The following is a 16,808-nucleotide window of genomic DNA, read 5'->3' as shown; positions in this document are numbered from 1 at the left end:
AAGATAAATTCCCTAAGTCCATCAAGACCTATGATGGATTGAATAGGAGGGTCGACATCGTTTAGATCATCATTTGAATCATACTCTGACCCTTCCCCATCTTGTACCTCATCCTCCATTATGGAAGGTGAGTTGGCTGACAAAACCCTTTCCTCACTAGAGGTGCCGAGGTCTGCCTGACCTGACAGAAACACCTCATCGTAGCCCGCTCCATAGCGAACACATGATTGACCACTTGACGCCTCACTAGACATTTGACACCTACACGTGATAGGTGAAAACCCTAAGACTCTAGGTCTACATAGATGATGGGTAGGCGAAAAAAAAAAAAAAAACTAGGGATAAAAGGAAGGATACTTACAATTTGACGGCGTAAGAAAGGCGATGGGAAGAGTGTAGAGAACGGTGGCACCAAGTTAATAGAGCGACGGCCTAAAAAGAGTGGACGGTAGTGCTTTGATCAACAAAAATTTTTTGAAATGTAAAAATGAAAGGGACGAGCAACGTATATATAAAGGGAACGACACGGAAGATGAATGGACACTTCAATTCAGGCAATCGACCACTAGAAGCTTGTCACGTGTCCCCACCGCATTAAAGACCCTAGGCTACCCTGTCAATCACCACACGCTTCTCAAGGATAGGGTCAAACCATCACTCCATGGATCCATACAAACAAAGGCAAGGGGTCCATGGAGTGAGGGGGCAACTAAAGAGGGTGAAATTGAAATAGATGGCCAGAATTTACTAAAACCTACCCTGGGTAGCTTCACTGGCTTGACGGACAAAAAAGATGAGGCGGCTATGACGCATCAAAGGTGGACGGATGATCTGGGGAGAACGGATCACCTTCAGTGGACGGATAACGGTCCGGACGGATATTAAGGTTGACAGTGGCAAAAAGCCACGTGGTAATGACGTGGCTTATTTGGTTCCCAAGAAACTTTAAACGACAATAACTTGTGCTCCACGATTAACCCTAGTCAGTAGAACCTTTAAATGGAAAGGGTCCCTTAAATTACGCACATTTATGAGGATTTTCGCAACAAGAAAATATTCCTCTTTGCCAAGGCACCAATGTCAGTTCCCCACTACTATAAAAAGGCCAAAACTTTCAGAAAACGAGGTACGTATAATTCATCCTAGTTCTGGCACTCTAGAGTTGTGATAATTTCCTGACTTAACCTTCAGAGGGTATTTGGCCGGTACCACACCGATACTCTCTTGAGGTCTTCTTTTTCGATGTTGTGCAGGTGTTGTTTCAGCACGTAAGGGTTGTGCAGCTTACTGACGATTTTCGGCATCATCAATATACATGAACAAGATGAGTATTTGAGATTGTGAAAATTGGACAGCTAATTTTGATTGTATCCGTTATCGAAATTTTAGTTTGAAAATCAAATTCATTCTTGGTTTTTTTATTATTTATTTATATTGATTACATTAGGTGGGTTTACACAATACGCATATTATACATTGTTAGGTTTTAAGACTTTAGGAACTAAATGTATTAGAATTTCAATGTGTAATGTTGGCAAACCATGATCAAAACTTAGAGTCTAGATTTAAGCTGCTCAAAGTGTGTTTATGTGTAATGTTGGAATCGAGTGTACTGCAAGATTTATTGGACTAAATCTGCAAGGCTCGATCGATCGAAAATTAGACTCAATCGATCGAACCTCGTGCAGATTGATTTTTCTGCAGATTTTCCAACTCAGCTCAAGCCCGTTTGACGTGTAGGGTTTTATGTTTTATGTCTCATATAAATAGAAAAACCCTAACCACGTTTTAGAGGTTGTTGATATGTTGTGTATGTGAATCTTCTGTGAGATCTAGATGTGTTTATTTTCATACACACTTAGGATTATCAAAATCAAGATTGATGTCGAGAACTTGGTGATCTCTTCAGTTGCTGTTTTCAAGAGCTTAAAGAAAAACACAAGTAGGAGAACTTATGACTGCTGTGGATCTAAGAAAGAAGTAATCCGTGAACTCAAAGCTGTCACGTGGTCGTGGTAGTAAGTTTTCTACTCGAGGTAGCATTAGGATGTTAGTGGTCTAAGTCCTTTTGTAAAATTTCAATTCTTTCATAGTGGATCTTATTTACCTTGAGGATAACTAGATTAAATCCTCTCCAGGTCTTTTACTGGTTTGGTTTTCTTGGGTTATCATATTGTGTGTTATTTACTTTTCCGCACTACTTTATATGATATGATTTGATTGTGTTAACCTAAATCTGAATAATTTATCTAAATAATCACTTGGCTAAATAACTAGGTTAAACAATTTGTGTTTTAAGGGGTCTAAAAATGTACATACATGTTTTGAATTATACAAGAAATGCTTTAAAACTTGTGGATACCAAACACCAGAAAACGTTCTCAAGCCCATTTTCAAGGTTGTTACCAAACACCGAAAAATGAGATAGTTTTTCAGAAAATGCTCTCTAAAAAATAAACCATTTTCATGAAAATGTTATTACTGAAACAAACAGAGTGATAAATTTTGATCAAACACATCTGCTCACATGAGCTTAAGGTCACACCAAGCTCACTGTAATTATTTAAAGACAACACTGGACAATATTAGATCTGTTCTAACTTTTCTATTCGTAAAATGGGGCTAAAAAAAAGGTAGAGTTGGATGATAGAACTATTACAATTACACCACTAAGACACAACTGATTGGCTAGTAAATTCCATAGAATCATGCAGGTTCAGTTAGAATAAAGGCAGATCTAATTGACGAACTCAGTTCCTTGACAGTAAAAAAGCAGTCATTGGTAGATGAGGTCCATGGGGGGGAAATTAAGAATCAGGATTCTGTCAAAAGAGAACCTGAATTTGCAAAAGTTTCTACTGTGAAGCATGGAATTGTGGCTCCAAAGAAGATGCATCATGCAATACCGAAACGCAAGGAAATTTTTTTTTTTTTTTTTTAAATATCAAGATTGAAGAATCCAGTGAAAATTTGAAGGACCAACAAGGATCATTAAGGAAGTTGACACCTTATGGTCTCTCCAATAGGGTTGAAGTTTCATTAAGGAAGTTGACACCCTATGGTCTCTCCAAAAAATAATCAGCTATCTCTCGTCCCACATTAAAATGATTAGTTAGACTTCAAAAAATAGTGGAATTGAATATAGTTAAGTACAGTAACATTTTCAGTTATATTGTCATGTTCCACACCTTTTGGATTGATTTTTTATTTTCTAAGTTCTCATATAGCTAGGGTAATTGATTTTAAACTTATTCAACTTATGTGACTATAGGAGGCAAAAATTTGTCAAGCCAATTACAAAATGGCACATCAAAATTTTAGTGACAAATTCCAAATTACTATGTCATTAAAATAATTAAGTCAAATGATGACATGTGCAATCCAAAGCATATTGAAATTTGTCACGTGTCATTTAGCTCACAAGATAAAGATAAATTTTTTATTCAAAATTGATGGATAATTATCTTTATTAAAAGAAATAAATAGAATTGAGATAATTACTTATCTTTGTTGATTATTATCTTTATCAAAATATGATATTTATCAAAATAGATAAATAGAAATAACTATCCCTAAGAAAAATTTGGGCCAATTAGAGTTTATTACATATTTTCAAGCATATCAATTCAAAATTGTGCTTATCCTCGAAACCACTATAAACAGAAGACATCCCCTCTCATTTTCAACATGAAGTTTTCAAGAAACCAAATTACTTTTGTTCAACTAATTTTTAAGGATAAAATATTATTTTTGTTCTTAAACTTTTTACCAAAATTTTAGTTTTTATCCCAAAAGTTTAAGTTACTTTTTTGTCCTGAACTTTCATAGAAGTTTTAGTTTATATCTTTTTGTTTATGTCCATTAGTTTATATCCTACTTGGCCTAACAAAATGCTAATGTAATTTTTTTTTTTTTTTTTTTTTGCATTATATGATGTGATTTGGACCAAACCACTTTCCTATTAAAATGTTGAACACGTGCCATGCAAAAATAACATTAGACAAAGACAAAATTACCCCCTATGTCTTGATAGAACCCAAATCCCCAATTTAATTGAATTAGAGTTGAGTTAGTGTCTCCTGAGACTATACACATGTGCCTCGTGAGTCGAATATATTTACTTCATTTTCTTTATGAATGTTAGTTTGCCTAGCTTTAATATTGGGCTCAAGTGGTCATTAGATGGTGTTGGGTACAAAACTATCTCTCCATAACTGTTGAAATGTTTGTGTGGGAATGTTTGTTTCTGGTTGATAAGGAGATTGGTGTTCTTTTTATTGCCACTCATGAAGCATATCTTTTCATCAGACAAATATTCATTCGTTATGTCTGGTTATCAATTTGTCGTCTACTCATTTGCTTGGGCAGGTATGTGAATTGCCTAGGTTAGGGATGAACGAACTTATTTCATAAAAGAAAGACAAAAATTGATTTGACATACGAGGCATTAGGGTTTTGTCTCATGAGGCACTAATATAACCCTAATACAACTAAATTAATCAAGAGATAAAGGGTAACTTGTTCTTTGTCTAATTTTCTTTCTACATGTGATCAATAATAACAAGCCATGTGTCCAACCTTTGTAAAAAGAAAATGGTTTGATCCAAGTTACAAATGATATAAACTAAGGGCAAACTACATAACGACCTAGTATTATTACAAATGATACAAATGATGCAAGGAAAACCTTTACAAAAGTTAAGGGACGAAAAAAAATTCTTCCAAAGTTTAGGGATGAATACAGAACTTTTAGTAAAGTTTAAGAAAGAAAAAAAATATTTAATCTATTTTTCAAATTTGATAAACCAAATTACTTGTTTAAAATTCTTATAATTAAATTTAAACCTAATAAACTTATTTGTTATACAAAAGAATAATCATGTGGATCAAAATAGTTCTCAATATATATCATGTTCAGTCAACTTTCCAACTTATCCACTTAATTATCCCAGAAAATTATATAATGAATCAGTAAGCTAAACATTTACATCACCACTATGAATTATTTTCTTAATTTAGTAAGTTCCTTTTTAGTTTGTTCTATTTTCATCATTTTCCTTTTTTGCCTTATCTTAACAAATTATAAATAGACAAATCAATTTTTGCGGGATAAAATTAGCTATATTTCTAGTAATAATCTGTTACTTCCTACTTGTTTCTCCCTTAAATTTTTCTAGACCTTAAGACGTTATTAGTTTGCTGTTAATCTAAAAATAATACCTATCTCGACCTATTTTTTTCTTGTTACAAAAAATAGCACTTGCTTATCTTAGATATTTTTCGTGTATAAATAGTTTCAATGAAGATTATCTTCCTTGCTACACATACAGTCCCAAACTTGGGCACCTTAGTTGTAAGCATCCTCTCTCTCTCTCTCTCTCTCTCTCTCTCTCTCTCTCTCTCTCTCTCTCTCTCTCTCTCTCTCTCTCTCTCTCTCTCTCTCTCTCTCTCTCTCTCTCTCTCTCTCTCTCTCTCTCTCTGGGGTTTTGCTTCTCTTTCTTTTTAGTTGAGAGTGTATAAAAAATAAAATGTAAACCCCTCAACATGACCCCTCAACGTAACAAGGGAGTTTCTAACAAATAAAATGCAACCTCAATAATGCTTTAGGATTTTTGAAAATGTTGAAACGTTCTTGTATTTGGTCTCAAATTATACAATCAAATTGCACAATCAAATTAGAAATCAAAGAAATATAGATTTCCACTTAATGCCCTTTTTGTCCCTTTTTGTGAGAATATGGATACCCACAGATAAAATTATACATGTCATTTAAAATAGTTATTTTTTGTATTATACATGTCATTTAAAATATGTTATACTATAGTTGCATTGAATATTTCATGATTTATATTTATAAATTGTTTCTTAAAAATTATTTGGAGGGAAATGTTTTTTTTAAAGACTTGATGTCATGTATTTATGAATCAAATGTTATTTTGGAAAAAAAAAAAAGTCTTGTAAGATTATTTGAAATAAACCAAATATAAGCATTTTATATTCTCAAGATTTTTATTTGAATCCAAATACAAGTAAACATAGATATAATTACATTCTAGACTTCACATTTTCTGAAATCTAGATGTTTATAATAATGTGGATTCTCTCATACCAAATGCTAGCTACCTCAATGGCTTTGCTTTTCTAGTGATTATTTCATCCATTTGAAATATCTATTTCTAAATTCTCTTCTCTCTTTTTTTTTGTCAAATTTTATTTTTGTCTAACCCACCCCCCTCTTTTTATGTCTAATTTCATTTGTTTTTTGTCCCCCTTAAACTTTTTAGTCTGGGCCATTTGGAAATTTGAATTTATTGGACTATATTTACTTATCAGACATAAAAACCTTATTAGCTCTTTAATTGCAACGTCTAAAATTTTAATGCAGTACTGATACTAATAAATAAATACATAAAGAAGATAAATGAAATTGTTTTTTTTTTTTTAAATTCAATTCAATTCAAAGATGATAAAATTTTATTCATTCAAGATGAGAGATACATTTCTTTAAAGGGAGAGTTAAGAATGAAATCAGAACCCTCTTTCATTTCTTTGTACAGGTTTCATCTCTTTGGTATACACATTTTGATTGTAATTTCACAGCATGCATGCAACTTTTTAACTCCTAATACTTCTTTTTCAACTTATCCAGTTATGACTATTCTTCAACTTTCCTTGTTTTTCCTTGTAGATCACCCACTAATTCTACAACTTTAATCGAGCTGTACGGCTCTGAATCGATGATGAATGCCATGGTGAGAACTGAGAAAGCTTGTACTCTTTGGGTTTTTGATAATAATACTAGGTTTGGTTAAAACTATAAACATTAATATTTACTTTTCTATTTGCAGGGTTTCTTTGCTTTGATGCTCATTTTTGGGCTGTATTCTGCTGATTTGCCTTTCTCAAGTGCCGCAACAATTTTTAGTGTGTTAAATTATGGTGCTAAGGGAGATGGGAAAACAGATGATACCAATGTACATTTTTTATTAATTCCCTTGTGAATTTAATTATTCTTTTCTTTTCCTTCTCTTTTCTAGTAAATGTAAAGCCTAGTAAGGCTAGTATATATTAATTACTAAAAATTATGTACTACGTATAGGCATTTTCGGCAGCATGGAAGGCTGCATGTAGTGCAACAACTCAAAATCCTACGGTCGTGGTGCCAAGTAGCAGGGATTTTTTGGTTTATCCTCTTATTTTTAATGGTCCATGCAAATCTAGCCAAATTTCATTTCAGGTAACGAGAAAGATGTAAAATGCAAATATATATTACTTTATGATAAAATTTAGATACAATTACTTAGATACATATTTTTTAATTAAATTTAAATACCATTTATATTGACCAATAATATAATTAATGTTATCTTTTTAAAAAAAAAAAAATTTAATACAATCTAGTGCTTAAATTCAATTGAATAATCTAATGTACTGCACCAAAAATATTGAATTTCAATTTTCTCATTTCTTTTATATATATTCTACAAAAAAAGTTTACATTTTACCATAATAAATCTCATGTTTTGATTCCAAATTTTTTTTTTTTAAATCACATGTCTAAATATAGTGATGGCAATCAGCTATATATAGTGGAGTTTCCAACCCAAATAGGAAGAATTTGTCATTTTAAAAAAAAAAATATGTATGAGATGAGTGCAAATTCACATTTTTAGAACATCTGCATCAACTCGTATAAAAATTTATGTCTATTTTAGTATAAGAATCTGTACTTTTTTTATTTTACATACTCAATTTTTGAAACACCACATATCAAATTTTCTATTTCACACTACATTTCATTAAAATGCCAATTTTTCTAGAGTTTTTTTATTGTTTCTCTTTTTTCACACACAACTACTATCATTCACTCTTTTTCTTGATCCTCAGAATACATTAAAAAAAAAAAGAATAAACAACTAAATGCAAAATAAATAGTGTCAATATAAATTTACACAATGATACACACTAATGTGGATCATTTTAAAGCAAAATTGTGAAAATTTTACACAATTTTTATTTTATACGGACTAATGTAAATGCTCTTAAGATTTAGGGCTGAAGGGTTTGACTTTTATACTATATATATATATATATATATATATATATATATTTATATATATGTATATGTATGTATGTATTCAAATCTTATTCAAAACATATTAATTGATTAATAATTAAATTTTGCTAAACAATATTTCGGATATTCACTTTTAAGTTAATTCTAACAAATATTATATGTTTAACAGTTCCAATTCATCGTAACATAAACAAATGCATCTTTAAAATATAAATGAAAGGATGAGTTAATTGGTATAGAATTCCTAAATTTAATAGGATTTGGTATGTATATATATATATATATTTAGAGTGTTTGGTTTGAAAGGGTTTTGTTTTTTGCTTCAAACTCAACCCACTGCTTGAATATAGGGGAGAGATAGGAGAGAATCATATTGTCAAAATGAGAGAAACATGTTTTGGGCATACAAAATAATTTAAAGAATTAAACACCAAAGAAAATAACATAAATTTCATTTACGAGTGGTAAAGAAGAAAAGAAAAGAAAAGATGATAAGCAATATTATATACTGATTGAAATTTGTACAGTTGATAGGGACAATTAGTTCGCCATCCTCACCAAGTGTATGGTCGGGGCGTGACACAAGCAAGTGGCTAACATTTAATGGTGTGACCGGTCTCTTAATCACTGGCACTGGGACCATTAATGGCCATGGCATGAATTGGTGGAACCAGTCTTGCAGAGATCACCCTAACCTGGTACGATATATATATATATATATATATATATATATATATATATATACACAAACATAATTAATCAACTTTAAAGTTCAATCATAATTAATCTTTACAATTCAGTATCTCACAGGTCTTTCTTTCAGTGTCTAATTACTTTTTTCTTTTTTTTTTTCCTTCCCCAGAAGGGATGCACTTCATTGGCGCCAACGGTAAGTATCAGCATACATTGAGGTCTATTTTTTACATGAGTTTTTGAGATTATATCATATTTTTGTACTATATTGTTTACTTATATTTTTGTACTATATGCATAGTTTTTTTTTTTTTTTTTTTTTTTTTAGATATGATAGAATTCTTTTTTATTTTTTTGAGAAATATTTTCAACCTATGACGTTCGCTTTGGATTATAGCTTTATCGTTAGACCAAGACACCAATCGGTTTTTGGTGTAAGTGGAGATTGAGCCACAGATCTCTTATTCAACCTTCAAAGATTTTATCAGTTAACCTAGTTGGAACTTACAGATATAATAGAATTCAAATCTATAACATTCGCTATATTTTGATTAATTTGTTATATGCATGGTGTTTTGATGATTAATTAAATAAGTGCGGTTTCTTAAAAACATTTTTACTAATACTTATCTGTACGGTGTATTAATTGCAGTCATTGTCGCTCATATCTTGCAAGCAAAGCACTATTAGCGGCATTTACTTCATTAACAGCGCCCAAGAGCATTTAGTGATATATCAGAGTAATGATATTTTGATTAAGAATATGCATATAACAGCTCCAGGAAATAGCCCTAACACTGATGGCATTCACATTGAAGCCTCTCAAAATGTCCTTGTCAACAACTCTATCATAGCTACTGGTAAGAAATTTTGTCACTTTTGTTCAATCAAACTAATTAATATGAGACCAATATGCAGTAATAATTCAATTTTATTATAAAAGATTTATAAACTAACATAATGGATATATGAACTGACTCAACATTGCATAATCAACAGGTGACGATTGTGTTTCCATTGGAGATATGACATCTAATATTAACGTATCATTCGTTAATTGTGGACCAGGTCATGGAGTAAGGTGGGTCATCCACCTATGACATTTTTTTACCCAATCCTCCTGATTTTGGAAAAAAGAATAATAAAATACTGCTTTGTCTACCCATTTACTCCTGCTTAATGTAAAAAAATTTACTAATAATTAGGATTTAATAAATAATGTGATAAAAAAGCAGTTCCACATCAAGGATTAATATAATTTTTTACGTTTAATTAAATAAGATAATCATTCGAATTAAGAACAAAAAAGGGTCCAAGATTATTGTTGAAACTTCTTGGCTACTGTAAGACAAAAGGGCTACAGTGCAATTTCTTAACTCCGTGTTGGTTACCATATTTATCACCTTACGCATGTACATTTGTAACAAATGATTAATTTCTTATATTCACGTTTGTTTCAAAACAGCATTGGAAGCTTAGGCAAGAATGGAAATTCTGTTAAAGTCGAAAACATTCATGTGAAGAGAGTCAATTTCAAGGGAAGCACAAATGGAGCTCGAATCAAGACATGGCAGGTAATAATTATAAGTAATTACAATGTTTTGTTATTTATATCTAATGCTTTTACAATATTTGTAAAAAGGTTGGACTGGGTTACGCTCGAAAGATTTCATTTGAGCACATTACCTTACAATCAGTACAAAATCCAATATATATCGATCAATATTACTGCGATATTAAAGGTGCTAGAGGTAACTGTGCACAAAAGGTAAAGCAAACAAAACCTTGTTATATATAGAATGTTAGTTAATTTCTTGTAAGGTAAATGTTATATATGTAATACATATTAAATTTAGCTTTCCTAACTACAGTCAACTGGAGTTCACATAAGTGAAGTGACCTACAATGACATAGTTGGAACATCAAGCACATATGTAGCAATTAACCTCAATTGCAGTCAATCTGTTGCTTGCACTGGAATAACTTTGAGTAGCATAAAGATTCAATCAGATAAATCTGGACAGCAAGTCATCTCTAAGTGTACTAATGCCCATGGCACCAATTCTGGAGTGGTTCAACCTAAGTCCTGTCTACAACCTTGACCAGATAATCCGGCTATATATTTTCCATTAATGACTTGTTAGTTTTTATTTATTTATTTATTTTTGTGATTATGGATTTGGGATATCAAGGTGCGCAGTACATGATATATCTCATGTGCCGAAAATGTAAAGAAAAAGCAGCAAAGAAGCAGAATTGTAACCTTCAGTTCATTGTAATTAAGCCAGATTCAATAATTTTTTGTGAATAAAAACCTAGTGGAGCAATTGTCACATTCACATCGAAATGCAAAGGCAATGTTTATAGTCGTATGTGATGATTCTACGATAATGCTCAGTAACTCATATATGCATTAAAAAAGGTCACTGCTGTCTGCTGCCTCTTACAAAAGTCCAAGAACATCCCAAATGGCAACTGGGAGGGAAGAGTTATTACAACACAAAAGAGTGTTGGTATCAAAGGAACATTTGGCCCTAACCCAACTAAAAGAACAAAAAGAAAACATATTTCTAAGTTCCGATGATTTTTAAGGGTGACTTATACAAGTAACGTGAAGGAAAAAGATCCTTTCATTTGAACTGAATTCCTTCGGTGATTTAAAGTGAACAATCGAAAAAAATATTAAATACAAAGAAAAAGAAAAACAATAGTCTAAGTGGCCTAGGAAAGTGGAAGAGGAAGCCACCCTACAGGCCCACGATGAGCCGAAGCTATTGACACGTTTCCTACTTCAGTTCCCATTGTTATTCTCATCCTAGTTAACTTCTTCAACTACTCTATACTAGATTATCTATTTGGGTATTCTATAGTTTTTGGTAGCTTATTTGCTAAATATGATACAAACAATATACCTTTTGATAGATTTTACACTAAATGTGTGATAAAAAGCTAAAAGCTAAAAAAATTCACATTGTGCTGCATATTCCTTGTTAACCATTTGGTCAATAGATACATTGTTCTTTCCATAACCACAATTACATTATGTATATAAAAGACTAAACACCTAATGTTCAGAGTCATTTTGATTTTACCTCCTAGTATTTTTTTTTTCTTTGGAAAACCAAACACACATACACATACACATACAAAGGAGAGGTAAATGAGTTCTAACTCAAATACTCTTCGTAAACTCCACTCAAAAGTTATGATAACTTTTCAGATAAAGTAAAGTAAATTGTACTACATACAACACATTCTCTTAAGCAATGTAGTTACCCCCTAATATTCTTTTTCTTTTCTTTTTTTTTTTGTGAAAAATGATAATAAGCAATTAACTAGAAATAAGACTGTTACAAAAGGCTCCCTCTCTATCAAGGGAGCATAACTGCTCCACCACTGGCGGTGAGCTATGAAACATAACAAAGACCTCATTGCTAGAATTGCCTAATCCTACAAAAGCATTAGCACACCAGTTTGCTTCCCAATAAATGCGATCAATCCGAAGGTTGGGGATAGACTTCAACTGATCCTGCAATTAGTGAGTAAAGGCTCTAATGAGTAATGGGCATGAGAATTTTTTAAAGATGAACAATAGCTATGGCATCCAATTCCTCAGAAAAATTAGAAACATTTTTGTTTCTAGTTAACACAAGCCCATCTCTAAGTACCCACAGCTCACCCATCACACTACTTAGATACCACAAAGAACCATTGATATCAGTTTCACCCATCTCTGAGGAGGCTTCTGTCAAGCCACCTCCATCCAAAATTTAACCAATCTGCTCCTACCCTCCATAGCTATTGCAAAAACTCAACAGATTTCTCTACTCCCCAATATTCAATAATTCAAATTTACACCCCTAACAATATTTAATGTTATAATACCAGCCTTTCCATTTAAATCCAATAATAAGGTGATCATTAAATACCAAATATTGCATAATCTTTATTGTTAATTTAATTAAAACATGCCACATCATTTAAAAAATACAAGTCATTAAATAAAATAATTAATATTTACCAAAACTTAAAAAAATTAACTTTACTAGAAAAAATCTCTCTCTCTCTCATAGCAGACAGCCAAGGTAGGATTATAGTTTTTCTTCAAACTAGTTTGGAGAAAAACCCCTTAAGATCCTCATATATCTATATATTGAGTGTGAATTTTTGAAAATCTAACCGTTGAATTACATGTTTTTATTATATCATTCATACTTGTAAAATTTCAAGAAAATCAAAGATCAATTGCTATGTTATAAAAAAAAAATCTTAAAATTTGAAGTTTTTGTAATCTAAAATTGTATATGAAAAATAAGTTTATTGATCAAATTGTAAATAATATACGATTTAAACAAAATTTGATATGCATATTAAGAACATAAAGAACATAAAATTTAATAGTTAGATTTTCAAAATTCACACCTAAAGAATATATATATATATATATATATATATATATATATATCAAATCGAAGAAAAAAAAACTAATTTTAGTATCAACCAAATTGATATGAATTATGAAAAACCAAACAAAGAAATATTTTTAATATAAAATTCAGAACTAACGAGTAACTGCATTAAAAATAATAATTCAAAAATAAAGCATAACTCAATATCACAAATAATCAATCATAATATGTCAAAGAAAATAAACCACAAAAACTAATAAGTTTATATAACTAGAGTTTAAAGAGTATATTGGTAAAATGTCATTTAATTAAACGGGTCAGACATGTCAAACGGGTTCCATGTGATGAACACTAACCCAACTCATTTATTAAACGAGTCAGTCATGTCAACCTGAATATGACACAAACTCATTCAGCATCAACCCATAACCTACTAATTTCTTGTCGAACTCACGGATCGTGTCTAATTTTACCACCCCTAATTTAGAAAGAAACTTTGTCCGCGACAAAGATTGGATTGCCCAAGTTCCCAAATCTACAAACAGCTTGCACAATGATTGAAAAGTCAAAAGCAAATACGGAGGATAGATTACCTTAACTTGAGAGTGATAGGGATAGTTTCTTCTTGTTGGCTCCTAATTGATTAGATATAAGTGTATTCCACACAAACGATAGGTCATGCGTTCTAGTCCCAAAATCTACCTTTCTAAAAAAGAATTATGGGTGAGGGTTGCCTACTAAATACCAATTACCTCTAAATTAATGGATAGCTTAATCTCAAAGTTAGATGTTAAAAAAAATACATATATATATATATATAATTTAAATTGCACATTATTAATACGCTCACAGTTTACGAAGGATAAGACCGTAAATTGAATAGAGTAAATTAGTCTCAAACTAAGGTGTTTGCATTCCCTATAGTTTAGTGTGGATAGCTGTAATTAATCAAAAAATGAATCAACTTTTCAATCCCTAACGAAAGTAATACCAACCCAAAAACTGAAATTGAAGATTTTGTTTGCACTAGGCTAACAGATACTTGATACATTCAAACTATACATGATATTGAATAGATCAACAATGACGTTTCCCTCAAGTCAATGAAAATCTGGGAAGCATGGGTGCGGCGTTTGGGCCGCCGCACCCGCGTCCGACGCGGCCCGAAGCGGGGACGCGCAGGCGACGCCGCTGCCTGCGCGTCCGTGCCGCGTCGGGTATTAAAAAAAATCATTTTTTCGGCGCGATTCGCACCGATTCGTGCCGATACGGCGCTGATTCGGGCCAACGCGCGCGAAATCGGGCCGACGCGCGCCGATTCGTCCCGAATCGGTCCGTATCGGGCGCAAACCGATACCGGCCGAAATATGCCGATATCGGCTGAAATATGCCGATATCGGACGAAATCGGCTGATACCGGCCGAAATATGCCGGTACCGGCCGAAATTCAAAAAAAAAAAAGTGTAGTAGAGAAAATAGGTGCTGTTGAATGTCTCTAGACCATGTTGTTGGACTTGGATTGGCGGGAAGTGTTTCTTCAACTTGCAATCTTAAATTTGGTCAATCTTAAATTTGAGCAATTTTCCACTTCCATATCCTATTGTTCTTAAATTTGGTATATATTTATATAATGTGAAAAAATTATGTTTAGCAATATATTAAAAATATAAATAAAAATATTTTTAATAATTTTTTAATCGCCGCACCCGCACCCTACTTTTTCAAAAATTGCCGAGTCCTGCACTCACTCCCGCACCCGCACCCGAATTCCGAAACGCACCCGTGTTTCATAGATGAAAATCTTCCATCTATTTCATGAAACATTCTCATAAAGCCAACTTTTGAATTGTCAAGTCACTAATCTTCGAAACACCTTAAGATTGTGGCCTACTTTATCCTGAGAAGACAACCACCACCGTGTAAATATCCAATTCTAAAATCCATGAGCGCAAATACTAATGACTTATATGACATGAACCCTGACAACACTACAACCAAACCAAAAGATTTTAGCATTGGCATTTAATTTTTGAAGAATGATCTCAAACTAAAAACCACAGCAAGGCCCAAGCCTTGCTACAACCAAACCTCCATTAAAATGAAAGAGTGGCTTAAGTATTCAGAAATGCTTTCTTCACACACACCAAAAAAAAATGTCTCCAAAAAAGGGGTAATAAAGGAAAAAAAAAAGGGGAGGGGGGGGGGGGGTGAGGATGGATCTCACAGATGATCCTTGACATACTAGGAGAGGAAAACCAGACTGAAGATCTTATTATCTTGGACTGAAAAGACCAGCCTCCTGCTTCTGGCTTCTTGTCCTACCAACATTTTGTTCCTAGTGGAAGACTCGATATTCTTTCAATATCAGATCCTCAATCCATTGAAGGTAAGGATTCTTTTTTCCTTCACAATTGCTAATTCATAAAACTAAACAAACATATTAGATGACCACTATATAAAATTATCTGCACATTAATTTCCTTGATTTGATTTGAGGCTACTAAGTTGTAACCAGTAAAAAGAAGCATACTTCACTTAGTAATTCAAGCCGTTCTAAGGTTGGGATTAGCTCTCCACATAACACAGATACGTCGTCCCCTAAGTCAGACTTGTCACCATAAGTAATTGTTTCATGGTTCCACTCGCATCTGATTTGATGGAACTGCCAACAAAATAAAAAATTAACCGAGGAAAACAACATTCAATCTCAAAATGACATTAAGAAAAAATGAAGACAAGAATGGATCATTGCTTTCAGGTCCACCTATCCTGGAAATGGATGAGGATGACATTTAGCACTTGTTCTGCAAGTGGAACTAATAGACCAATTAGCTGATCTCTACTGCAAATAACCTGAAACACTTCCACCATTGCAATTTACCGCCTGTACAGTACAAGAAGCAATTTCAAAATCAATGACACATTACAGAACCTAGGAGAAAATGCAAAGAATAAATGTGACTTGAAAATTCAAAAGTTCACCAGGATACATGTTAATAATATAAATACAGAGACACTAAACTGTATATATGATGTATGTAACACTGTACAATAGAGAGCTTTATATAAGCGTTGCATGTGAGAAGTACAAGTAATATGAGTATACTACAAAGCACAATACACTGGGCCAAGCTCCAAGTGGCAAGGGGGAAGCTAGCTGGAGTTTGTATATAAGATTTTGAAGACAACCAGGCAAGTGATTCTTGGTGAAGATATCAGCAGAGGAGATGTAGTACAACTGGAGATTCACATTCTTCAAATATTGATGAGTGATGTGACAGTCGATTTCAATGTACTTGATGCGTTCATGAAAGGCATCATTATCAGCAATGTAAATAGCACTGCGATTATCACAATAAAGATGAGTTTCAATGGGTTGTGAAGCATTTATGTCAACCAAGAGCCATTGAAGCTAGATGAGCTCGATAGTGGTGTTAGCAAGAGCACAATACTCAGCCTCAATACTAGAACGAGAAACAACGTCCTACTTTTTACTGCGCCATGAGACAAGAGAAGTATCCAACAAGAAGCAAAAACCTGTGATGGAGTATCGATCAGTAGGATCACCTACCCAATCTACATCTGAATAAGCATTAAGCTCGAAAGAAGGCTGAGAGGAATAGTGAAGA

The 16,808-nt window shown here is 32.7% G+C and overlaps 1 protein-coding gene across 1 annotated transcript; it reads left to right on the top strand.

Moving 5' to 3' along the window:
* Positions 1 to 4,222: 4,222 nt before the first annotated feature.
* On the top strand, positions 4,223 to 10,872 carry LOC142634725 (polygalacturonase-like). Its single transcript, XM_075808998.1, has 11 exons — positions 4,223 to 4,368; positions 6,689 to 6,752; positions 6,849 to 6,974; positions 7,100 to 7,237; positions 8,605 to 8,775; positions 8,940 to 8,966; positions 9,423 to 9,630; positions 9,770 to 9,851; positions 10,236 to 10,344; positions 10,413 to 10,538; positions 10,642 to 10,872. The coding sequence occupies exons 1-11, from the start codon at positions 4,223 to 4,225 to the stop codon at positions 10,870 to 10,872; spliced, it is 1,428 nt and encodes a 475-aa protein (XP_075665113.1).
* Positions 10,873 to 16,808: the final 5,936 nt, after the last annotated feature.

This window comes from Castanea sativa, chromosome 1 (genome assembly GCF_040712315.1).
Source record: "Castanea sativa cultivar Marrone di Chiusa Pesio chromosome 1, ASM4071231v1".
NCBI lineage: Eukaryota > Viridiplantae > Streptophyta > Magnoliopsida > Fagales > Fagaceae > Castanea > Castanea sativa.
The sequence above is the reverse complement of the archived record's forward strand: the minus strand, read 5'-3'. Positions and strand labels throughout refer to the sequence as shown.

Bases quoted from the DNA above. Each gene is read 5' to 3' on its own strand.
- LOC142634725 (XM_075808998.1), top strand. From the start codon at position 4,223: ATGTTTGTGTGGGAATGTTTGTTTCTGGTTGATAAGGAGATTGGTGTT. The intron at 9,631-9,769 runs GTAAGAAATTTT...CATAATCAACAG, and splicing joins CAACTCTATCATAGCTACTG to GTGACGATTGTGTTTCCATT. The intron at 10,345-10,412 runs GTAATAATTATA...ATTTGTAAAAAG, and splicing joins CTCGAATCAAGACATGGCAG to GTTGGACTGGGTTACGCTCG.